This window comes from Lytechinus variegatus, chromosome 11, assembly GCF_018143015.1.
Source record: "Lytechinus variegatus isolate NC3 chromosome 11, Lvar_3.0, whole genome shotgun sequence".
In the NCBI taxonomy this organism is placed as follows: domain Eukaryota; kingdom Metazoa; phylum Echinodermata; class Echinoidea; order Temnopleuroida; family Toxopneustidae; genus Lytechinus; species Lytechinus variegatus.
This window is the reverse complement of record NC_054750.1, coordinates 17,593,985-17,619,019: the sequence shown is the minus strand read 5'-3', so window position 1 is coordinate 17,619,019 and position 25,035 is coordinate 17,593,985. Positions and strand designations below refer to the sequence as shown.

The 25,035-nt window shown below is 37.2% G+C and overlaps 2 protein-coding genes and 1 pseudogene across 3 annotated transcripts; 2 read left to right on the top strand and 1 right to left on the bottom strand.

The window, feature by feature from the left end:
- Window positions 1–807: 807 nt before the first annotated feature.
- LOC121424044 lies at window positions 808–4,889 on the bottom strand (annotated as a pseudogene).
- Window positions 4,890–7,875: 2,986 nt separating this feature from the next.
- On the top strand, window positions 7,876–24,226 carry LOC121423880 (alpha-N-acetylgalactosaminide alpha-2,6-sialyltransferase 3-like). The gene is made up of 5 exons (XM_041619398.1): window positions 7,876–8,240; window positions 10,685–11,017; window positions 20,426–20,853; window positions 22,372–22,479; window positions 23,390–24,226. Exons 1-5 carry the CDS (start codon window positions 8,169–8,171, stop codon window positions 23,814–23,816), a joined length of 1,368 nt encoding a protein of 455 aa, XP_041475332.1. The 5' UTR covers window positions 7,876–8,168; the 3' UTR covers window positions 23,817–24,226.
- On the top strand, window positions 12,658–17,864 carry LOC121423881. Of its 2 annotated transcripts, none has more exons than XM_041619399.1 (3): window positions 12,658–13,037; window positions 15,753–15,905; window positions 17,495–17,864. In XM_041619399.1, exons 1-3 carry the CDS (start codon window positions 12,944–12,946, stop codon window positions 17,623–17,625), a joined length of 378 nt encoding a protein of 125 aa, XP_041475333.1. In that variant the 5' UTR covers window positions 12,658–12,943; the 3' UTR covers window positions 17,626–17,864. The 2 variants fall into 2 exon arrangements, with proteins under 2 accessions (XP_041475333.1, XP_041475334.1); XM_041619400.1 differs by lacking the exon at window positions 12,658–13,037 and adding an exon at window positions 14,645–14,846.
- Window positions 24,227–25,035: the final 809 nt, after the last annotated feature.

The following is a 25,035-nucleotide window of genomic DNA, read 5'->3' as shown; positions in this document are numbered from 1 at the left end:
ATAAAGGTTCAAAATTGAACCCCGAAAGGTTGATGCAAAATCAGCACCCTATGGGTTCAAAATTGAACCCCTGATCTGGGGTTCTAAAATTGAACCATGCGGTTGGGGTTCATTTTTGTACCCTGCGGGTTCAAAACTGCACCCCGAGGGTTCAAATTAACATTTATGGGTGCAGTTTGAACCCGCAGGGTGCAAAAATGAACCCCAACCGCAGGGTTCAATTTTTGAACCCCGAATCAGGGGTTCAATTTTTGAACTAAGGGTGCTGATTTTGCATTACCTTTCGGGGTTCAATTTTGAACGTTTATTTCTTAGTGTGCATATGAGCTAATCCGGTCCCTAATCACACTACTCTCAGAGTGAGATGAGGGACTAGTCCTAATGGAATGAAATTCAATCTTTCAAGAGTGAATTTTCGCCCTTTTCGAGTCAAAGTTAAAAAAATCAACACTTTCACTCCAAAAAGGCAAATAATCGTGTTTTTTACCTTTTTTTCGAGTGAAAGTAAAAAAAATCCACACTTTCACTAAAAAAAAGGTAAAAGTGCACTCTTGAAAGATTGAAATCTCATTCCACCAGGGCTGGTCCCTCATCTCACTCTGAGTGGAGTGTGATTAGGGACCAGATTAGCTAATATGCATTTAGAAAGTAAACTTTTAATTTGGTGACGTCACAGACGAACAGCGCTCCTCCATAATGTGGTTTGATAAAAAAATAACAAAAATGCAATATTGTCACAAAGTTGAAAGTGGTTTTATTTTTGCGGTTGATCATTTTTTACCCCCATTCTATCCGAAAAATATTGTGTATTCGTCGTGTTCCATTAAAAGAATTTAATTTATGGGGAGTTGCTCACATATGACGTCACATACTAAAAACTAAGAACTAATTGGTCTTACAAATGTAACAGCCTACCCAAGTCGAATTTTCGGGACCACATAAAACTGTTTGACTGAGGATAAATTCGACTTAGAGGAGGCATAATATTTTGCATAATCTGATAAAAAAATGCTCCGATATGGAAGATCGAATCGTGTAATTCCGCAGGCCAACGGATGGCACATGAATTGTTTTATTTGCACATTTTCTGAATTCCACATTTGACAATGTTTGATGTGCTATTTATCCCCATCATTATGTAAATGGTAAGTATCGGGATTTAGACATGACTCGACCCATGCGTCACCGGTGGGGTCTTGCGCTCGAATTCTCGCCATGTCTCTCGAAGACTCACTCGTCTGGTACCGCAGGAGGGGCTTCTCGTCGTCGATGATGCCCTCGATAATGTCGACGACCTCGTCCACCGGCTGGGCGATGTCCTGTAGGGTTCTTTTTCTCAGCTCGATGCGATCCCGGAAGACATTCCTAGTTTCTTCATCCACCTCCTCATTTTCTAACTGTGCCAATAGGTCATCGGATATATCCGGATTATGTTCAACTTTGGTTAAAACCGGACCCGGTTGGACCGACGTAACCCTATATTGAATTCACCAAAAAACAAACATGACCAATGAAAAGGAATTATCATGGTTAAAACAATACAGGAGAAAAGACGCCCTCGATCCTACTGAAATTTGTATCACGGATTAAACTTCAGTCTCTAGATTGAAATGAATCATTAAAGGAGAATGAAAACATTGGAACAAGATAGCTTGTGTGAAAACAGAAAAATCAAAGAAACAGATCAACCAAAGTTTGAGAAAAATCAGACAAATAATGAGAAAGTTATGAGCATTTGAATATTGCGATCACTAATGCTATGGAGATAGCAAATTGGCAATGCGACAAAGATGTGTGATGTCACTTGTGAACAACTCTCCCCATTACTTCAGTATATATTTCACTAGAATTGCCTCTTTTATCACATCTATCCATATGTGTTCTGTCTACATGAGGTCATGTAATACATATTTAAGAATACATCATGGATAAAGAGTTTGTATCATCATAAGAAAAAGCAAAAAGAGACATTTTGAGGGTATTTTATAGTCCACCAAAGGGAAAGTTGTTCATCAGTGACATCACACATCCTTGTCGCATTGCCAATGTGAGGATCTCCATAGCATTAGTGATTGCAATATTCAAATGCTCATAACTTTCTCACTATTTGTCCGATTTTTCTCAAAATTTCTTTATTCTTATTCTTTGATTTTTTTGTTTCTACACAAGCCTATTTGTTCCAAAGGTTTCATTCCCCTTTAAATGCACCAAGAAATGCTCACTCTCACCCTAATAGGTGCAAATATGAACACGTTAAGGTGCATAGTACTTGACATCAAAAAGGGTTCAAACTTGAACCTTTATTACATTGTTCAATATAACACCCTATAGGGTACTTAAAATAGCTAAATGCACCCTCAAATGAGCATAATTACACTCATTAGCACCCCTGTTTGGGTGCAGCTATTGTACCAACCCGGACGGTTCAAATTTGGTGCACCTATTTCTTAGTGTGTGCAATTATGGCAATTACCAAGGTAACATTCGTCATCCCGATCGTCCTACCCATACCACTAGAAACGGCTCACTCCCAGTCTTTTCTCTTTTATTTGCCACAGATCAATGCGACCTTGTGAGTTTATGGCGCAACCTCTGATAAAAGTAGCTTCAGGAGTCCATTATACGTAGTAATTGTCATGGACCTTCATTGCCAACAGCGGTTGGTAGCATAAACTAAAACCGGTTATGGTCGATTTACAACTCGTTCCTTAAATTAATATCAGGGTAAATTTGCAACTTATCTCAAAGGTTGACCTGATAGTGACCCCCTAGTGACACACAATTAATATTCACTCTTTGTTGTGTAAAAGGGCATGTTGCTTAAGATGCAAATTTATCAACTGCATTTATCAACATCAAATTAATCACTAAACAACCTGCAATTTCTACACAACTGCTGTTAGAGAACTCAGAGAATACAAGTCTGTTCTCTTTTTTCTTATCAAAAGGAAGTGTTAACCAACCAAAATCATAATAAATACGATATCTTTTGTAATTACCTGCAAAACCAGCAATTGAGCTAATATTGACGATTCTGCCTGACCTCTGTTTCTTCATAATGGGAAGTACTTCCTGTGTCAGGCGAACAGCGCCAAAGAAGTTGGTTTCGAACATTTTCCTGAATATGTTCAGGTCTGTTGCTTCCAATATACAAGGCCCCGCTATCCCAGCGTTGTTTACTGTATGAAAATACGGGGATATAATATCGGTATTCGAGAAAAAATAATAAGCCTACCCCCAAAATAATATTGAATAATAATAATTTGAAAAATCTATGATTTCCTATCATTTCAATGGTTCATTTTGACTGAAAGTATATATATATATACACACACACACATTTCTGTTACGAATTGGGTCTGATGGTGAACTGATAGCAAATGTAAAATGACATTAAACTCTCTAAGAATTACACTTCGGGCATTAACCTCTCATTGCACATGGCGGAAAAGTGACGTCAAAAAATATAATTAATAATCAAAAACGTTTTTCGTCATACCGTCACTTGTGTATTATTCTTTCTCTGTCTTTGTATTTGTTTAATAAAAAAAATCAAGTTGATGACTTGATAGACTCTCTTTAGTATACACACCTAGTATATCTAATCTGCCATGTAGTGATTTGATATGTGATACAACATCAACGATCGTGTCTTCTTTCGTCACATCTAACCTTCGAACGAACAGGGTCTTATCCAGACTATCGCCGGCTCGGAGGTCGATGTCATCACGCGATGTCATCTTCCTCATCGTTGCGTAGACGGTGATAGGATCTTTCGATCGTTGAGCGAGTCGTAGAGCCGTTTCCATCCCGATACCAGAGGAGCAGCCAGTTATCAAAGCGATTCTGGACGCCATTCTGTTCAGAAGAGATTTTTTTTTTAAATATGCACCTTTGCTTTCCTTCATCAGGTAATTTTTAAAAAAATAGACACAAAATCGCAGGACATGAAATAAAACAGTTTTATTTGATAAAATAAAAAAAGTTCAAATTTTATCAGGTGCCCGGTCGAAATGTCTGCCTTTTAATTTTCTTTTCTTTTAATAAATGTGAAACTTTTTTTCAGTCATTAATCTGTAAGATATTTGCTCAATGATTACCCTTTTACGCGAGAGTTAAACAATACCGAGAGAGGGCGGTATTACGACTGAACAAAGATTCGCTTCAGCTACCGCACTTTTCTAACACGATTAAATTGAAATTTTGGATGATACTCGAGTATATACTTTGTAATAGACTTTCAAATCTTGCTAATTCACACACACACACACAAATTACTATATGATATTGTCGAAGAACTGTTTTTCAGAAACCCATGCCATAATGCACCAACATAGGCTTATGACAACTTATAATCCACATTACAGAACTCAATCTCCTCGAGAGAAGACTAGTCAGAATAACAACGAATTCATACTCGGGCAAGCGTTGTTTTGCCAGCCTTCCCTTCTAGTTCCATTGAGAAAAAATGATACATACGTTATCAAAGCGTTTTATCTGAATAAACACAATTGTATTCAATAACCATATAGGGTTAACAAACCTTCGTGATCAACATCACGCATACATGTAATGATCATAGTTATACCCGACATTCGGGTATAGGACTGCGCTATACTATTGATGTACGATAGACATTCCCAGTGTATAGTGCTGTCTGCAACCTTATAATTTTCTATCTATCTTTAATTAATAACTCTGCCAGACAAACTCTACTTACCTCCAACGAAAATACACCTGTACAAAAACTATAAAAATGGTACGTTGACACAAACCAGGCAGAATATGATACTGCAGGCCAACTGCTACTTAATTTACGTATGCCAACGATACACACATGTAGACCTATACAAGGGACTGCTCAATTGAACTTTGTACTTGAACTACTACCATCATGTCCATGGGCATCTGAATGGAATGTATAGTCTTAACATACAGACCGTTATTGTTGAATTGTTCTGTCGCACATTCTACTAGTTCTTCATCATTTCCTCTATACAAAAGTATACATGGACCTGTCAGAGTAATAGGTACATGTTCTAGACAATAATGAGCGAGAAACTAAAACTGAAGCCTATTCTATAACTGGGTTGGCGCCATGCAGGATTGATGGGGGGGGGGGGGGGGGGGGAGGACGAGATGTACTTTAGCTACGGGCAGGGAATTATAAGGTTACGCGGCGCACATGGCACCCGTTTACAATAAGTAGTACTTGGTTATCTGATAGTACTGATTTCAATGTAGTTACATGTATTTGTATGATAATCAAATTGATTATAAAAATACTTGGGGCGAAGGAGGGATGGATAGAGGATGAGTCAACAGAGATCTATCTATCTATCTATCTATCTATCTATCCATATCCATCCATCCATCCATCCATCCATCCATCCATCTATCTATCTATCTATCTATCTAGCGAGAGAGGAGTGGAGAGAGGGAGAGAATTGGTGAACTTCACCTTGGTAAAAAAGTTTATTGTAAAAACAGAAAAAAAAAAATAAAACATATTCGTGAAGGTTTGAGGAAAATCCATCAAAGATATATCAATATTGTTTGATTTATGGCGTCATAATTATGCAAGCAGCAGTGGTGTACCTACGATTTTCCAAGGGGGGGGGGCAAGGCAAAACCGTCCGCAAAAAAAGCAAAAAAAAAAGGTCTTCAACCACTAATAAAGGATTTCGTACCAGAAAAAAAATGACAAGCAAAAAAAAAAGGTCTTCAAGTTCAAAGGAGCGGACCACTTGTGGCTCGTCAGGGGAGGGGGGGGGGGGGGGGGGGGGGGAGCAAGGATACGTCCCTTGCATGTGTTGTGACGCGTCAGGGGGGCAGTCTGTCCCCTCTGCCCCCCGTAGGTACGCTGATGGCAAGCAGCTTTCCATGTATAGTGATCTAAAATATAAATCAACAATCATTTTCCCAAAAAAATGATAATGATCTTCATTGTTCGTTCAGTATACATGGTATATGAACTGACATGTCGTTTCGCACCCGCTCATGAAAGAGAAATTGTATTAGTCATCACGGACCATAGATATTGAAATTCAATTCATATTACATAATGGCGCAGCTACTCGTATACGTCTTAAATAAAAAAACTTAAAAATTATATTACTTTTCTTAATCTTTAAAAGATTTTCATCACAACTTCACCAATAGTTTTAAATACTTTTTTTGTGGTATTTTTGCATTAAAGTTTAGTCAGGGTGAACTTCCCCTTTACTTTCAGATTGGAGTTTGTGGTATTCTTGCAAAATTCCAAATAATGTTTAGGCCTAGATGTCCGAAGGCAGATCGGTGGGCAGTTTCATAAAGCTGTTCGTAAGATAAGAGCGACTTTAAGAACGACTGGTGAACCTTTCTTACGGGCTAAACCATCGCCAATGAACATTTGGGTGTATACCATTTTACCACAAGAAAGAATCACCAGTAGTTCTTAAAGGTCAGGTCCACCTGAGAAAAATGTTGATTTGAATCAATAGAGAAAAATCAGACAAGCACAATGCTGAAGATTTCATCAAAATCGGATGTAAAATAAGAAAGTTATGACATTTCAAAGTTTCGCTTATTTTTAACAAAATAGTTCTATGAACGAGCCAGTTACATCCAAATGAGAGAGTTGATGATGTCACTCACTCACTATTTCTTTTGTTTTTTATTGTTTGAATTATACAATATTTCAATTTTTACGAATTTGACGCTTAGGACCCCCTTGCCTGAAGCACAAAATGTTAAGATAATGGAATTCCACGTGTTCAGGGAGGAATGAAACTTCATGTCACATGACAATGACGAGAAAATCAAAATATTTCATATTTCAAACAATAAAAAACAAAAGAAATAGTGAGTGAATGACATCATCGACTCTCTCATTTGGATGTAGCTGGCTCGTTCATATAACTGTTTTTATGAAATGAAGCGAAATTTTGAAATGTCATAACTTTCTTATTTTACATCCGATTTTGATGAAATTTTCAGTGTTATGCTTGTTGAATTTTCAAGTTTTTGTTGGGGTGGACTTGTCCTTTAAAGTTGCTCTTAATTTACGAACAGTTTTATGAAACACCCACCGGATGCGTGTCCAAAGTAAATTATGTGTGTATGATTTACACAAAGGCAGTCTACTTTTAACGTATCAAATATAACGGGATATTAATGCATACTCTAATCAAACGATCGTTTATTCATATGCAAGAATGTCGTAATAGAGAGAGAAATCTCAACTGCTAAAATCAAAGAACTAACCTTTAAGTTCAGCGACAGGGTGATGCGATATCAAACATACATACATCGCCATAGCAACGCAACGCAGGAGACCTACATAATAAGTGCAATTATTCGCCTGCCAGTGATGTTTGCTGTAGTGGCGGGGTAAAAATGCTCTGTCATTTTTAATACCATGTTACAATAAATCTGTATCGCTTCCTGGTGCTTGCAGATAGGATATGATCTACCATGTCGAGTCTAGGATCCTGATGATGGTCGGCCATAGCTAGCATTTATCTGGGGACTGGGCATTTACCCCCCCCCCTCCCAACTCAACTTTCCAATGATTACATTCTTTTCAAAATCGACATAAAAGTGAACCAAATTATTCAATACCAAGTTTAATATCCAGAAAAGAGCGCACCCGTGAACACCTCGTACGTTCGATTTAGCTCGTTCGCTTTTAATACTCCCTCGCTTGTCTAATACTCTCAACGCTTTACATTTTCTTGCCCCCCCCCCCTCCTGGTTGAAGAAAAAAAAATCATGCGTAAACGACCGTGGTATGAGGAGAAAGCATTGAGGCCCGCACCCAAGTACCAAATATTTGCACGAATATCTATCTTGTCGACAGTATCTCATTATCGATAACACTGATATCGCCTGACAGTTTGCCGTCATAGAAACTGAGGTACAAAGTCTACATATTTCGTACCTATATGAAATAGTCCAATGTTTATGACACTGTAGCTGACATTATGTCGGATTTATGGCATCTGTGGTCATTTTTTTTCAAGTTATCATGAAGATGTATCACCCACTGGACTAAGGATGAAGCGATTTGGGCAGTGTGGATTCACTTGCAATATACTTCATGTCAGAACACTATCTGTAAGTGATAGTTTGCAGAAGAATTCAAGAGCATGGACATGATCCAAAACTTTCCTTTATAAGGTTTAATGACAGGGCCATCTTGGACAACGATAAGACTTTACTATAGCCTAGGAATTGACTCTTTCGATATGAACAAGGTAAGTTCATATTCTTTTATATTCTATTACCGGGGCCGCGGAAGGGTTTTGAAAGTGGAGGGCTGAGCCAAACGTGGGGGAAGGGGGGGGGGGGGCTGACCATGCAAACAAAAATCACAAACGGATGGTAATTTTTGTACGTTTTTGTACAAGAAAAGTGTGTGTGTGTGTCGGGGGGGGGGGGGGGGGTTGGGTGCTGAAGCCCAACCACCCCTCCCGTTTCCGCGGACCCTGCTTTATCCCCATAATCATCATGAAGGATCGCCAAATATGAAGAGGTGACCAATGAAATTTGAGAATAAAGTTCTACATCTAAATGGAAGAGCCATGGTACGTGCTTCCGATTCTTGTCGATTGTAATCAGAGGGTCGTGGATTCGAATGTGTGTCCTTTAATAAGTTTGGCAAGGAGTCCAAACGTTTTCTCTCTCCATCTAGGTGCTCAGTGTTTACCTGGCACGAAGAGAAAGTCATGATACCGGGATGATAATATATCAAACAGTATACAATATCATTATTCTCATTCATCATTCTCATCATCATCATCATCATCCATCATCAACATCATCATCATCATCATCATCATCAGCAGCAGCAGCATCGTCATCATCATCATCATCATCATCAGCAGCAGCAGCATCGTCATCATCATCATCATCACCATCATCAACATCATCATCATCATCATCAGCAGCAGCAGCAGCAGCATCGTCATCATCATCATCATCATCACCATCAGCATCAGCATCATCATCATCATCAGCATCATCATTCATCATTCTCATCAGCATCATCATCATCATCATTATTATTATAGTAATGATGACGATTATTATTATTGTTATCATTATTATCATCGTCGTCATCAATTTTTATTACTATTATAATTATCTTACAGTCAATATTTTTATTATCATTACTATTGATATCATTTGTACAAAATGTGAAAAAATACAGGTGACCTGCTAATATCTTATTACATAAATAATATAAATCCACTTGTTATGGTATTATGTTGATTAAAGTATTGATCAGCTACAGATGATAGGCGAGTCATTTACTTTGAATTACCACTGTATGTACACCGTCGGGTTTTCGCATTTCTAGTTTGTATGGCTTGTTCAATGAATGTTGCCTCCCAGAAACGGCATGAATGTTATGCGATTGAAAGAATATTACCATACATCCATCATAATTCTACTCTAGAATTTGCAGATCTTCCTCAACATGAATTTCAGACTTGAAATTTGCAGATTGAGCACGAACACTTATACACATAGACTATGAATGAGGGCGAGTGGGCCATAAATGAAGAGAACAATGGATAAATAAGAAAAGAAGGGGGGGGGGGAGGGTATTGAAAAGTATGCTTGGTTGTGTAATGACATATACTGATGGTTCTATCCTTATTCTTTCAGGGGGGGGGGTGTCACTTTGCGTCTCTTTCAAACCTGTGACCCTGCATAATTATGAGGGAGTTTTTGATACATCATTTAAGTACAAAAATATGGTTGTCGAGTCTCACTATTTAGGTTCTACCGTGTTTTCTTTTTTTGATATTCACACCTCTTCGAGCCTCACTATACGACAAAAAGTGTTGTAAAGTATAAAAAAAATTAAACAAAACAGAAAATATTACTCCTGGCAGGGCCCTGGGAACGATTTTTTAGTGGGGGTGCTGAAATGAAAGGTTTTCACTACAAAATGGAGGTCAAATTGTTCCAGAGAAATTTGAAAAGCCAAAAAACAAACAAAACAACAAAAACACAAGGTTTTCAACACAAAATGGAGGTCAAATCGTTCCCAAGAAATTTGAAGAGCAAAAAAAAAAAAAATGAAAAAGGGTGTCACTACATGAAATGATTTATTGGTTACATTTTTCATTTGTACACGACTTCCAGAATACCTTGGATGCTGTCCATGGTGAAAAATACACGCACTACGGGGTGACCACCCCCAAGGAAATTTCTAGGGGTGCTTCAAGGACCATGACTGCAGGAAACATCACTGTCTGACTAGGGGAAGATAAGATTAACACTGTTAAAATACTTAAAAATGAGTAGGGCCTGTGTGAATAACTTCACACTGTGGACATCGCGCTAATGTGTGTGTGTGTTCATAGTGTGTCTACAGTTTGAATGGTGTGAACAAATACCAAAATTCAAATTCAGCAGTGGCAATTGTGTTCGACCCTGTGAACACTCTATAGGACATGATGTTCCTTCCAATAAGTATGTAATGACATGAAATGTGGTTTAATTCATCAGTCACATTTTCTCTACGGCGGCCATTCGGCACGTCGAAAACAGTCGTTTTATCATTTTTTTAAATTCAAACCAAGAATAATTATAGCTGGTACAACAAAATTGTTAAAAAGGCCGTTTTCGACTCGCCGTAGAGCAAATGTGACTGAAGTATTATTCTCCTCTCCCACCCTCTCCACAGATCGCATTGTTGAATTCGCTGCTCCTCCTAGCGTCCGCCCTGATGCTACTGATATTAGTTATCTTCACAGGCAGCGTAGAACATCGACTGATTCTAGAGTACGTTCCCATCTTACCAGAAGCATCGAAAACCGACTCGCTGAATAGGCGCGAATTTCAGGATGATTTGAATGACTCCAAGAATGATTCCAGAACACCAAACACGACGTTAAAAGTTGGAATCATTTTGAGAAACTCTGATGGCCAAATCAAAAATTTATCTAGTCCTTCAATAAACACAGTTGGATCATCGTCTTCGCGGAAACACGAGTATTTACTGCTAGATTCCAGGAAGGTACACGAGTTTTCATTTGTGTTCTTGCATAGTGACCACATGGTTTCTAAAGTGTGTACCGAATGCTTATATCATGGAGCTACCAACGGATTTTGGATTTACCAATTAACCTTTCTGACGAGTACTGCAAACTCTTAATGATACGGAAGCTTAAAAGTGCCACCGAGATGACGAGATAATTCCTCGTCTTCTCGACTTTTTGGGTCCGATAAAGCGAGAAGGCGTGATCCGGTATCTCGTCTTCTCAGCCTTTTTTTGTCCCATAAGGCGAGACGGTGAAATTCCAAATCTCGTCTTCTCGGATACGAGAAGGCGATAGAGCGAGATTCCAAACCACGTCTTCCCGACTTCTCGGGTATGAGCAGATGAGAAAGCGAGATTCCAAATCTCGTCTTCCCGTCTTCTCGGGTATGTGAAGGTAAGAAAGCGAGATTCTAAATCTCGTCTTCTCGACATCTCGGGTATGTGAAGATGATGAGAAAGCGAGATTCCAAATCTCGTCTTCTCGACTTCTAGGGTATGATAAGGTGAGAAGGCGACATTCCAATTCTCGTCTTCCCGACTTCTCAGGTACGAGAAGGGGAGAAGGCGACATTCCGAATCTCGTCTTCCCGACTTCTCGGGTACGAGAAGATGAGAAGGCGAGATTTGAAATTTCGCTTACTCACCTTCACATACCGAGAAGACGAGATTTGGAATCTCGCTTTCTCATCTTCACATACCCGAGAAGTGGAGAAGACGAGATTTGGAATCTCGCCTTGTCATCTGCTCATACCCGAGAAGTCGGGAAAGACGAGGTTTGGAATCTCACTTTATCACCTTCTCGTATCCGAGAAGTCGAGAAGACGAGATTTGGAATTTCACCGTCTCGCCTTATTGGACAAAAAAGGCTGACAAGACGAGATACCGGATCACGCCTTCTCGCTTTATCGGACCCAAAAAGTCGAGAAGACGAGGAAATATCTCGTCATCTCGGTGGCACTTTTAAGCTTCCGTATAAGGATGTTTGTTTGCAACACGAAAATCTGTTTGGAGTTTATATTCGCATATGTTTGAAGCACATTATCAATCAGTCGGTCTATTTTTATACAGGATCCAGGTCGTTCGGTCGTATCACTGGCGAATACAAGAGAACTTCAGCGAAATCATGTTATAAAACGTTTGCAAATGCTTATGGCTGTATTGCAAATACTTTATTTATTTATTTTCCACTCGTGGGCTGGATTGCCCTCTTCAGCCACAGGCTGTTCTCTGAGGGGTCCAGAGGTTTTTTTTTTTTATACAGGATCCATATACTAGACTCTATAATGGACTCTATCAACAGTTTGTGGGAAAAAATAGATTCGCAAAGAAATTTTGAACCCACTCATTGATAATGTGCGTCAAACATTATTTTGGGAACATAGACTTGAAAGAAATCTTTATAAGAAAACTGTTTGCAACAGCGAAACCTGTTTAGAAACTTTCTTGCAACAATTCGCTACGTTCGCAAGCAATCGCCGCTCAGTTATGGCTTTGTCATCTCAACATGCCTAATATCCTACACTGCAAAAACCAGGGTGTTAAATATTCAACACCAGCATGGAATAGAAAAATATTAACACCCTTGGTGTCAACTTCATGTCTAGTCGGCGAATGATAACACCAACGGTGTTAAAATATTCAATTACAGGTTGATGGTGTCAAATTTGGTGTTATAAAATCGCACATGCGCATAAGCGAGATAAATGGAGGAAAATCATTGGACGAAAGTTGTCATATGATCCGATATGCCTGCATGCGCATGCGCTGAAGCTGGACGCCATAATTATCTTGCGATCGAGAGCTAGCTGGAGCAAGGCAATAGAAATCCATTGCCCGACTGACTTGATTTTCAGGAGTATTCTACAGTTTGGCCTAGATACACATCTTGAAGTGCATGCAACCATGCCGTTAAGCGTCAGGGTCTGCTCAGCGGATCGAAGTATTCGAAAATACCTGCCTATAGATCCAGAAGACACAGTAGGATTCTTTGAACTTAGTAAGTGTAGACCTTGGTTCTTGTTAATCAATCCATGTGTTCGTCGTTGTGTAGGCCTAGCGGTATGGCCTAACTAGGCTAGGCCGTGTCTGGACCGGTTCACGGTTGGGTATCCGGCCTGATGCCATTTAATATTTTACGGATTTCTGCAAAATTATCACTGATGAATACACCAAAGAGCAAACAGTAATGATAAATGTAGTTATTTAATACATATTTGTTGCAAAATGTAAAGAGAAATCAGTGATCCAGGGCTTAGCCTAGCCAAAAAATAGAGCTCAAAATGGTGAGGCCTGACGTTAGCCGGTTAGGGGCTTCAAAATTCACTGTATAATGTTAAGCAGATAAGTATGGCCAAATCGTGAAATAAGCCACCTCTGTAGTCCCGCGCGCGTCTCTCTTGTGTACAAAGTCTTTTCACGAGAATGCCATAAGTATGAATAGCTCTGTGGAATAGCTTTTGTTTTTTCAAATTGTCAAGAGCTATTCCACAGCTATCCTAGCTAAAGCAGACTAGGCCTACAACAAGTGTAACTATGGAGGTTCATAGGTGGACTAGGGCTAGGCCCAGTACTAATACTAGTACTAATACTAGTATTAGTAATATACCAATGGTATGATGTTCTATAGTGTGCACTTAGCTTTATGAGCGTCGTGATGATGAAATTTTTAATATGATTTTTGATATGGTCATCACGACGCTTAACCCTATATAGCCCTGGCTATTTTGAAATTGCATAGCCGGGGGGGGGGGGGCTTATTTGGCCCCCCACACACGTCGCCCATGACGTAATCTCTAAAACTGTAGATCTATAGTTAATTTTTCCAAAAAAAGGACAATTATGCAAATTATGCTAATTTATGCATGGAATACGATTTTGTTGCTCTAAATCACTCAAAGCTAAGAATATGGTGATTTTTGGTCAAGATAATCATTATTACATTCTTAACAAACATAATTTTTAAAAAATCTGGTATCAGAATTTTTTTTCTTATGTATTTCATTGTTTTTCAAATTTCTTATGTATTTCTTTGTTTTTTAACCTTGTTATTTTTACTATGTTTTCAATGAAATTCACCGACAACACCTTTACAATCATAAGTAGACTGAAATTAATAGATTTTGATATGTAAAAGCAAAAATAATTATAGATTTTAGTTAAAAACACAATTTGTATTGGAATTATACATGAAATCACGTTTTTGAGCCATTTTTGGTCCGACGTGCAAGTACAAGTAGCTTCTGAAGTGCATAGCCGGGCGTCACAAATTTGGTCTCAAAAGATGCGCGAGATATGAAGGAAAAAAGTACTGAATTTACAGTGCATGATTTTTATGCGTAAAAAAAATATCGCGAAAAATGTAAGGCCCCCCCCCCCCAGGCTGCATAGGGTTAAAGGCTTTGGTTAAAATTTCCTCCCCGCTGTATGTAAACAAAAAACTTCTAACAGTTTTTTAAAAACTAGAGGGGTTAAAACAATTTACTATGTGATTTTCGCTTCGATATCCACATGTCATGTTTTCATGTGTTAATTCGTGCCGTCACAATACTCCATTTGCACAACAAAGAAAGCCGATCGCATCTGATCGCACGCACTAGTCTCGATCTTCGCGTGCGCAGAATATTTCGTTCGGAAAAACTCAATGGTTGCACTTGGGGGTTTCCAAGCGAATATTTTGCACACCTTCAGATCGAGACTAGTGAGTGCGATCGGCTTCATGTTGTGCAAATGCAGTATTGTGACGGCACGAATTAATACATGAAAATATGGCGAAACGTGGATATCGAAGCAAAAATCACAGCGCTGGGTAAGAAATGTTGCTTATTTTTCATCTTTTGACCGAATTAGAAATGCGATCCACCCGCGCAAAAGGTGTTCGGCCGTTAGAAAATTGTTTCAACCCTCTATTTTTTTGTAAAAATGTATAGATTTTCTATAAAATGTAAGAATAGTTTTTTGTTTACATACAGCAGCGAGGAGGAAATTTTAACCAAAGGCTTAAAGCGTCGTGATGACCATATCAAAAATCATATTAAAAATTTCATCATCACGATGCTCTTAAAGCTAGTGTGCACTGTGCGTCATTGTTCAGAGCAACAAACATGGCACCGACATGTAAATGTATGGACCTCCATAGTTTTGTGTGTGCTGCCTTGTGTATCCTGGACTTTTTTTGACTGAAATAAGGGTTAAAATTACAACAACAAAAATTAAGAAATCATGCCAACCTAGTCTACAACATACAGATAAATGCAAAAATGATGAAAACAGAAATTCAATCTTTATTTGTACTAGCACACCCAACAGTCCCAACTCCATCCCCACCCCCAGTTGAGCTTGATCATGGTCAATTCCATGATAAAATCATTTTATGTTACGGCGTTACGGTGACACTTTTGCTCAAATTTTCACATTATAACTCTAAAATCGTAGGAATTTGAATCAATTTCTGTTGTGTACCGTAACTATGACTCTAACTAACTCCTGACAAAGTAACATTCAGAATAAAAAGCTTCAAAAATTTAGATGCATTAACAAGTTATCGTGGAATTGACCTGATCCCATTTAACAGGTTTTAGAGTGTACTATAGCACAGTTGGGCTTACTTGTAGCAGTAGTTTTTGCAGAATTATTATGAGCCACCAATTTGTATTAAGAAATTTGAAAGTGCACTGTGATATTTTTTCTCATTTATTTTGAATCTCTCCTACAGTCAAAAGAAAATTCCACATAAAGGATGGTGAAGACCTTGTACTTGTGGATGAACAAGAAGGATTTGGTATAGACGATGATGTACTAGGAGATGTGGTGACAAGCCATCCCTCAGTCAGCCTCATGGTGCTAAAAGAAGATGAAGAATGGTCTGGTAAGTTTTTGATAAAGTGCATTATAATACAAAATTGCAAACCCCTGCTATGTTTAGCGGATTCAGGATTTTAAAATAGAGGAGGCGCAAAGAGCATATTTAAATAAAAAGGTTGCGCAGATCATAATTTAACCTTGGTAATGTGCATGTTCACGAGGTAATTCTCAAAATATAGAGGGGGCACACCAGCCATGTGCCCCCGCTGGATCTGCTACTGTATAGAGTCTTTGGAATAAAATTCTTACTTTTCATAAGCCCCCCCCCCATCCATGAGGAAAAGAAGACTTAGAAGGTAGTGAAAAGCTTAAGAACACCTGAAAATGACAATTTTTATTGTATTTCATATATCTATCTACCATTTTATTGTGATTTTTCAATTTATGTGAAAAGGAAAAAAATGGTTAGGCCATTTTCTGACGGTCGGTCGATAAAGGCTATTCAAACTTTTTTTTTTACCTAAGCAATAAATGAATGTGCAGTGCAAATTACAGGCACAAGTGTCAAAACTTGGTCAAGGAAAGAAAAACATACCCCTTTATTTGTGCTTGCATAACCTTGCCACAATAGCCATGATTTGTGGGCAGTCAATTATCTAAATTCCAGGTCTAAAGATTATCGAAATGACGGATTCTTTTTAACATTTTATTTCTTAACAATGCAAACCTGCATTTTTGTTCTTCTTGAAATGTCTTTAATTGTGATTTTGAGAGGGGGGGGGGGGGGGGGGGGGGGGGTGGTCTGTGGAACGGGGATCTGTACTTGTGTGTGTCTGTGTTTGACCTTTGAAATTTTGCTTCAAAATGCTACAAAAGACCACTAGAAAAATCTGAATATTATTTCTATTGATGCATAAGAAATTAAAAAATAACAAAATGATAAACAAAAATAGCAGTAATGCAGCTTTATTGTGTACTGAATGTAGCTTATAGAGCGTAGCATTGATTTAAAAAATGCTTGTATTATAATTTACTTAGACATGCATGAATGATTTTCAATTAACAATTAAAATGTCTATAAAAATGCTCAAGTATCATAAAATTAACAATAAAAATGAATGGGTTGAAATAAACTGATGGTTTGTTAACCATCATGAATCATATATAATTGCAAAATCACACTTACAAATTTTCTGTCAGATCAATATAACTTATGTTGGTTTTTAATGGTTTTAGACTAGAAATTTATATAGTTGGACTTCCCTTATCCAGTCTCCTTTATCCAGATCACTCTGAAATTTGCCTACCGGTATTTTACTCAAATGAATTAGCGGAACCAACAAAGATTTCAAGCATACTCATAGTATGGCAAACTATTCGGGTTACTTATATTATTCCCAACTTTTTTTATTGCACATTGAGTTAAATTTTTCATGATGGAAATATGCATTCATTCATTCAAACTCTTGGCAACTGCATGTTTTGAATATAGAATTTCCTTATCTGGTCAAATCCCTTGTCCAGATTAGTGCTGGTCCCAAGTGTGTGGATAGAGGAGGCCCAACTGTATTCAATTGTACCAAAGGTTAAGATACTAGTATTCATTGTTTTTTAACAGTGATCATGGCTTTATCTCTCTTTTCATTATTAAAGGTTCAGATGTACATAGCTTCACAAGTGCAGACAACATCAAGGTGGATACCAGCTCCTCTTCCCTCAGTAGCTCAGAATCTGATTCAAGTTTTGGCATCTGCAGAAAGAGACCACGATTAGATGCCCTCTGATTGTGCAAGAGCAAATTCAAGTAGAGGATCTTTCTACTGAATTCTTTGATGCCAACTGGGTTAAAGTAAATGGAACACGTTATCAGTTGTCACTTCTGGTCTGCCATGATGTTAGCGAGCTTCCTCTGTTTGGTCAAATAGAGCATATCATTGTACACAACAGCAATGTATTTTTTGTACTTGTCCAATTAGATACAGTGTATTACAATTCACACTATCATTCATACGCAGTAGAATTCAGTAGAATTCATTTTTCCACGTCGTCATGTAGTGAAGAATCAAAAGGAACTTGTTGACTACAAACCACTAGATTTGATGACAACTTTGTCAAAGACAGACTCAAGGAAGTATGTAGCACCAAGGCATGTACTTTCTAAGTAATTTAAAGCTTTCAAGCTAACGTCTGGCTTTGCTTAGTTGTATCAATTGGTTTTAAAAATAATCTTAATCAAGAATATTATGGACTCTTGTAAGCATCTGTAAATTGGTTAATGCGAAACCAAATTTAGTCAAATAGCTGTTGTATATTTTCCTATCTTTTTTTCTTACAGGAAAAACAATTTTATGATGTTTGTGCATGAAAGCCAGTGAAATGAAAGTGCATAGACTGATTTTGTTGTTGTTTATACCCTGTTGGAAAAAGAGCAGTGAATTAGTTGATAGAGAAACAAATAATTTTTACTTTTTGTTATTTTTTTCCTGGAAATTGGGAATACATGTTTGTAAACAGAAAGCTGTAAAGGAATGTTCACCTTTATTAGGTTGAATGTAGAATTTATAGTGTTTTTTAATGCTTTTTGAAACTTTTGTTCAAACCTTGACAAGTAGTGAAGGAAATAACTTCTGATAAAATCCCCATGAGCCATGTACTGAAATAATTAAATCATCCTAAATCTCAATGGTTGCAGGCCTGTGGTAAAAAGTCTTGTTGAAACTGCTGGATGAGGTTTATCAGTTTTGGTATAGTTCTTGAAGACTGCTTCCTAGCATAAGAAATTAAAAGCAATACTTTAAAAGGGAAAGTCCACCCTACATATATTCATATTTCAATGAAAGAATAATTTGAACATATAAAAAAAAAGAATGAGCGAAATTGATCAAGGAATAAAGAAATTACAGTCATTTAGATTTTATTGAAAATCTACATTTGCTCTGCAAAATGGCAACACTTGATGGCGTCGTATGCGATTAGCTCGCCATACCTTTGTACATGGACTGTTACATTTTCGTATTTATCTAAAAATTTACCTATTTTTTTTATAACCTTTGGACGAAGTATGTTGAGGAAAATGGCTTTCTATATAATATAAATTGACCGAGGGTATAAAATTCATATTAACTTTGGAGAAAAATGAGATTATGTGAAATTTTGTGTACAATATGAATGGAGAGCTGATCATGCATAATGCCATCAAGTGTTGCCAATTTGCAGAGCGGATAGTGATTTACAAGATAATGAAATAACGAAAGTTTCCTTATTCCTTAACCAATTCCTTTTTAACGTGCTGCTAAAAGTATTTTCTGTGTATTGAAATAGTAAAATATTGTGTGGACTTTCCCTTTTTTGATGGCAGTGTCCAAGGATTTTTTTTGTGTGTTTTGGCGAGGGGGGCACTCTTTATATTTCATATGAAAAAGATTCTAATATTTTCCTTCAGCAAGCATGTAATAGGATTCAAGGTGAAATGTGTCAAAATTCTCATTAGCTACATAATTCACTCTGATGTAGAAGCAATTTACATTTTATTTGTTTTGTCTTCAGTTATACATGCATTTTGCATCCTGTTTAGTGTCTATTTATTAGAAAGTACTTTGATTTTTCATTCCTTGAAAGGAATTATAACATTTTTAAATGTTTTAAAGAGTTTAGTTACTTGATTCATCCTCAAGCCTTATTTTTTCATCTTTTTCTTCTTATAAGGGTGCATTCATATTTTGAGCAAATTTTGAATGATTAAAAAAGATAGTGTGTTCTGTTGTATTCAGACAAATGAGTCACAGATTTTGAATATATGACAAAACGATTTAATGTTGAGACATACAAGATAAAAACGTTATAAGCATCATTGAATTCAACATGAATGAGAACAAGTTGTTTAATTTATTGAATAAATAAGCACCAAGTGTTTGTTTCTTTTAACTTATTGTGTGTATTTGAATATTTTCTGTGCATGTGTTATGAATGAGTGAGCTGAATTGAATTGTTGGTGTTGAAGGAATGATGTCTTGAGTTTTTTAAAACACTAAGACTAGCATTGAATTGCAATAACAAGAGTAGAATTGAAATATTTAATTCCAGATCTTTAGTGTTATATAACACCATAAATAGAATTGGATTGCAACACCAAGAGAAGAATTATACTATTTGATTCTATACTTGGTGTAAAATAACACCAAAATTAGGAATCATTGTAACACCGAACACGGGTGTTGGATTTTGCACAAACACCAAAAATAGAATTGAATTCCAACACCAAGAATAGAATTAAAATCATTTGATTCCAGACCTTGGTGTTAAATAACACCGGAAATCGGATTCATTGTAACACCAGAAAATGGTGTTGGATTATATATTAACACCAAAAATAGAATTGGATTACAACACCAAGAGTAGAATTAAAATATTCAATTCCAGTCCTTGGTGTTCGATAACACCAACTGGTGTTTTCCGATATAGATACCGGGATGGTGTTAATATTAACACCTATGGTGTTGAATCTAACACCCTGGTTTTTGCAGTGTATGTATCCCATCAAGTACAAATAGTTTCTTACGTTTCCCCTTCTTATTTTATTGACAGGAACTAGATCTCCATTGTAAGCAATGTGCGTTGGTGTTCAGTTCTGGCCATCTCCTCGGGTCTAACATGGGTAAAGAGATCGACAATACAGAATGCGTCATTCGACAAAACATGGCGCCAGTGCTAAAACATGTCAAAGATGTAGGCATGCGCACAACCGTACGTGTGGTTGGACACAGCAACATCAAAAGAGGTCTCCTTACCCCGCAGACAGTATCGAGGGAGATATTGTCGAATCCAAGAACAAGACCCTCTATTATTTACGTTCCATGGCTTTACAACGAAACCATTGACAGGACTACGAACAAGGTATTCCAGCATGTGAGGAGTTTGAACAAGCTGTACCCCAAAGTGCAATATTATTTCCAGAGCGACGATATGATCGGCGAAATGGATGAGATGTTTATGGACGAAACTGGGTTAAACAGGTAAGCCAATGCAGTTGACAGTTTGTTAGAAATCCAGGGGGGGGGGGGGGTGGTAGAAATATACATTAAAGAATTCAGATCCACCGAATGGTATTTACAAAAGAGAAATCAAACATGACTCAAGTTGGGTTACATTTTCACTAGCACCGTTGCTCGTCTTTCAATCCCGTTTATCTCTCTAGTGTCACACTAGACAATCGTCTGGAACGAACACCGCATGAAATTCCGTATCAAAACACGAGGTGCACAGCCGATTACAGTAAGACACACGGTTTAAAACAGGGGGTGTTTAAACTTACACAATTGGTGTTTCTAGGCGACCACACCCTCTGGTGTTCAAAATTATCCCTCAGATATTGAAAATCATACCAATATTTGTCAAAGTAACAACTAAGCATGAAATGCGTTGTTACGTAAAGGTGTTGAACGAAACCCAACCCCAACAATTATCATGATTTTCACCGCAGTAAAATCACTGGTGTGGCCCTCCTTACACACCAATGAACATTCCAGTTTTGCTGTGTATTTTGTCTATGGAGATATTTCCTTGCATTTTACCCACGAACCGGGGACGTCCTACTACCGGGGACGTCATCGGTCCAGGTAACCGTGAACATCAATCCGTCACTTCATTTCAAACCGTTGAATATAATAAAAACACGATTTGTTAAAAGATCCCTTTAGGCCCGAAGTCGAGCTATGTCTGTAAGGAATAAAAAACGTTCCTGAGTAGCGAATTACAAGATTTTTTGTGAGGGTGTTTGTCCCGGGAGCCACTTACATTGTCGAGTGGATACCATGCGCGACCAAAAAACACGTAAAAAGGATGTCTTTTTCACGATAGGGCACGTTACGTACGTAACGTGATAAGGGTGTCAAAAACACAAAAATAATGAAAAAGGTATCTATTTCGCTAGGAAAATTACGTATTTAGGGTCGAATTTGCGGGGATGATAAAACAAAATTAAAATGTTTTATAAAGGATGTCCTTTTTGCCCCAACACTTCGTGTTTAGAGTCTGATTTGCGTGAGGTGTAGAAGGTAGGGTCGTACTAAACCAAATAAGGTAAAGCCGACGACCGAAGGACCCGTAACAATAAAACATTCATGTACTTGTTTAGGGGGTTCATTTCAGGGAATATTTGCCAAGAGTATCGTTTTGTTTCCAATACTTGTTAAGAGTAGGGTTTCACACGCCAATACTTGTTAAGGGGTGCATTTTCAGAATATGGAAATTACGTGTTTAGGGTGCTTTTCGAGACCCCATGGTCGCGCATGGTATCCACTCGTGAATGGAAGTGCCCCCCCCGGGGTGTGTGTGTGAGGGATGACGATGTGTGGGTGTGAGGTTGTGTGTGTGTAAGAGAGATTCCACGCTTATAATTACATTCACACTTTGTTGTTTCGTTTTCAAATAAAATTCCTTTTTGTTTCAACAATCGTTCTATTACTGCAACCCATACGTTGGTATTTGATCACTTATCACAATTGTATTATTTTTTTCTCTATTTTTTTCAGAACGGAGATTGAATCGTGGTTCAGCACTGGATATATGTCAGTTCTATTTGTTCTTGATATATGTGATAGTGTTGTGTGTTACGGAGTTTCGGACGCAGACTACTGCAAGTATGATGATCTTTTTTCTCATGAATTCATTTTTATTCAATTATTTGATGAAATATTTTTCACTTCTCGAATGAGACTACGAGAGTGATGTGTTTGAAAATTGCATTAAGCACCCAACTTAATTTTGAATGTTGAATATTTTTCTGGGATTACCAAATATTGTTGTCATATAATACTCTATACCAATTGTAGGATAACTTGTCTTTACTTGTTTTCTCTACTTTTAATAATTATATTTCTACCATTTTTATTGCTTATACTGTGATTTGAATTCCTTTACTCCTTTGTGGTTGTATCATATTTTACTTGTGTATATGTTTTTATGTTTTTAAAGATTGTCAAATAAATGAATTGAATTGAATTAAATGCGATTTTTCGCCAAGTTTCGTCAAAATTGAATTTGATTTCAAGATCCGATTTTGCAATTTTGAACAAATAATTATTATTTCAAAAACTAAACCAAAGAGCGAAATATATCAAAAGAAATCTGATCAACATAGTAAAGATACAACACTTTCACCTTTTGTTATTTAAATTTTGTGGAATTTCAGGTAGTCGGGATTAATGTTACATCAGATATTTACCAGATTTCAATTGACTTTTTTCTATTCAATAAAATCCCTTCTCAAAATTGGCGAAATTGTACGACAACTCATTGGATTAAACGAATCTCACTTCCAGTGAATAAAAATTACTGGAATGATATAAAAATAATGATATTGAAAGGTAAGTAACCCTAACCCTAACCCTTATGTAAATCTTAACATGTTTGGAAAATTGGCGAGAAAATATACTTTAATCCTATTTCGTTTGGAATAGTGTAGTTTACAATCGATAATCGTTTAGGATTTCTTTTACATCTTTTTTCTTCTTGTATATTCGACGTGTGTAATGTCAAAACCAAATAAAGACGAGAACCGGAGTCTCCAGTCAGCTATCACTACTTCGATACGAGCAAGAATCCACTCCGAGAATGCAGCTATTACAACGAGCGGGAATATCTGGTCAAAGGCGGTCACAAATTCTTGACGGAGAAGAAGTTGTACGCCAAATGGGCACAGCACAGGAATTTAACGTTCCGCGCACCCACATGGCCAAAGAGTGCGTTCAACTGGAGCAGTGAATTTGAATCGCCATACTTGAATGTGTACAGGAAGGCAAAAGAAGACGGATCATTTGCAAATTATGTTAATAAGCCAGTGATTGACAATAATCCTAAACCATTAAGCAATAATAAAGTCAAGAGACCACTCCTCAGAAGGTTTAAAACAAAAAGACGACAAGTACCTATTCGTTTGCCAAATTTAAAACTCCCCCGATCCTTAAAAAAGAGTTGATCTAGAATTGAAGATTTTGTTCACATGCTCTTCCGACGATGCTTTGAAGTGCCGTCTATGTGATTATCGTGCGAAATATTGGTTTTCATATCTGGGGGCCATTTCATAAAGCTGTTCGTAAGTTAAGAGCGACTTTAAGAACCTTTCATACGCGCTGAATAATCACCATTGAAAAATTAATGGTGAAAATCATTTACCATAAGAAAGGTTCACCAGTCCTTCTTTAAGTCGCTCTTAACTTACGAACAGCTTTATGAAAATGCAGCACCCATCAGGTTGATAAAAGGACAAGTCCACCCCAACAAAAAGTTGACTTGAATAAAATTTCATCAAAATCGAATATAAAGTAAGAAAGCTATTTTAAAGTTAATCGTGCTAAATTGTATACACCAAAATGTTCATTGACGAAGGTTAAGCGCGTAAGAAAGAATCAGCAGAAGTTCTTAAAATCGCTCTTAGCTTACTAACAGCTTTGTGTAACAGCCCACTGGTCGGTATGCAAATGAGGGGACTAATGACATCACTCACCATTTCTTTAGTATTTATTATATGAAATATTTTAATGTTCTCCTCATTGTACTGTGAAACAAAGTTTTATTCCTCCCTGAACATGTGGTATTGCCATTGTTATAACAATTTATTTGCCAGTTAGTGTCAAATTTGTAAAAATACTGTAATTCAAACTACAAAAAACGAAGTTAATAGTGAGTGACATCATCAACTCTCTCATTTGCATTTCACTGATTTGTGCATATAACTGTTTTGTGAAAATTAAGCGAAACTTCAAAATGTCATATCTTTCTTATTTTACATCCGATTTTGATGAAATTTTCAGCACTATACTTGTTTGATTTTTCTCTATTGATTCAAATCAACATTTTTCGTGGGGTGAACTTGACCTTTATAGTCTTATCATTTCGACGAATAACCTTCCTATTTTTTATTCTAATATCATTTATTCTTTTTGCAACATTTTTCATAAAAAAAATCTGGACAAGAAAATACATGTAGAATTTGACATGAAGATAATGAACTAATGATTTTGTGAACAAAATGCATCATTAATAAACGATTTTAGCGGTATTTCTTGTTACACAATAAATTGAACGGTTGCAAGGGTCGTCACAAAAGAAAACCGTGACAGCCCTGGAAAATAGCCAAAATATTTATCTTGTCATGAAACGTGCAATATGACGTATCTTGCCAAGTCAACTTCTGA

Excerpts from the sequence above, each read along its gene's own strand:
- LOC121423880 (XM_041619398.1), top strand. The coding sequence starts at position 8,169 with ATGACAGGGCCATCTTGGACAACGATAAGACTTTACTATAGCCTAGGA. Across the intron at positions 20,854-22,371 it reads GACGAAACTGGGTTAAACAG|AACGGAGATTGAATCGTGGT; the intron begins GTAAGCCAATGC and ends TATTTTTTTCAG. Across the intron at positions 22,480-23,389 it reads TCGGACGCAGACTACTGCAA|ACGAGAACCGGAGTCTCCAG; the intron begins GTATGATGATCT and ends AACCAAATAAAG.
- LOC121423881 (XM_041619399.1), top strand. The coding sequence starts at position 12,944 with ATGCCGTTAAGCGTCAGGGTCTGCTCAGCGGATCGAAGTATTCGAAAA. Across the intron at positions 13,038-15,752 it reads AGTAGGATTCTTTGAACTTA|TCAAAAGAAAATTCCACATA; the intron begins GTAAGTGTAGAC and ends TCTCTCCTACAG. Across the intron at positions 15,906-17,494 it reads AGAAGATGAAGAATGGTCTG|GTTCAGATGTACATAGCTTC; the intron begins GTAAGTTTTTGA and ends TCATTATTAAAG.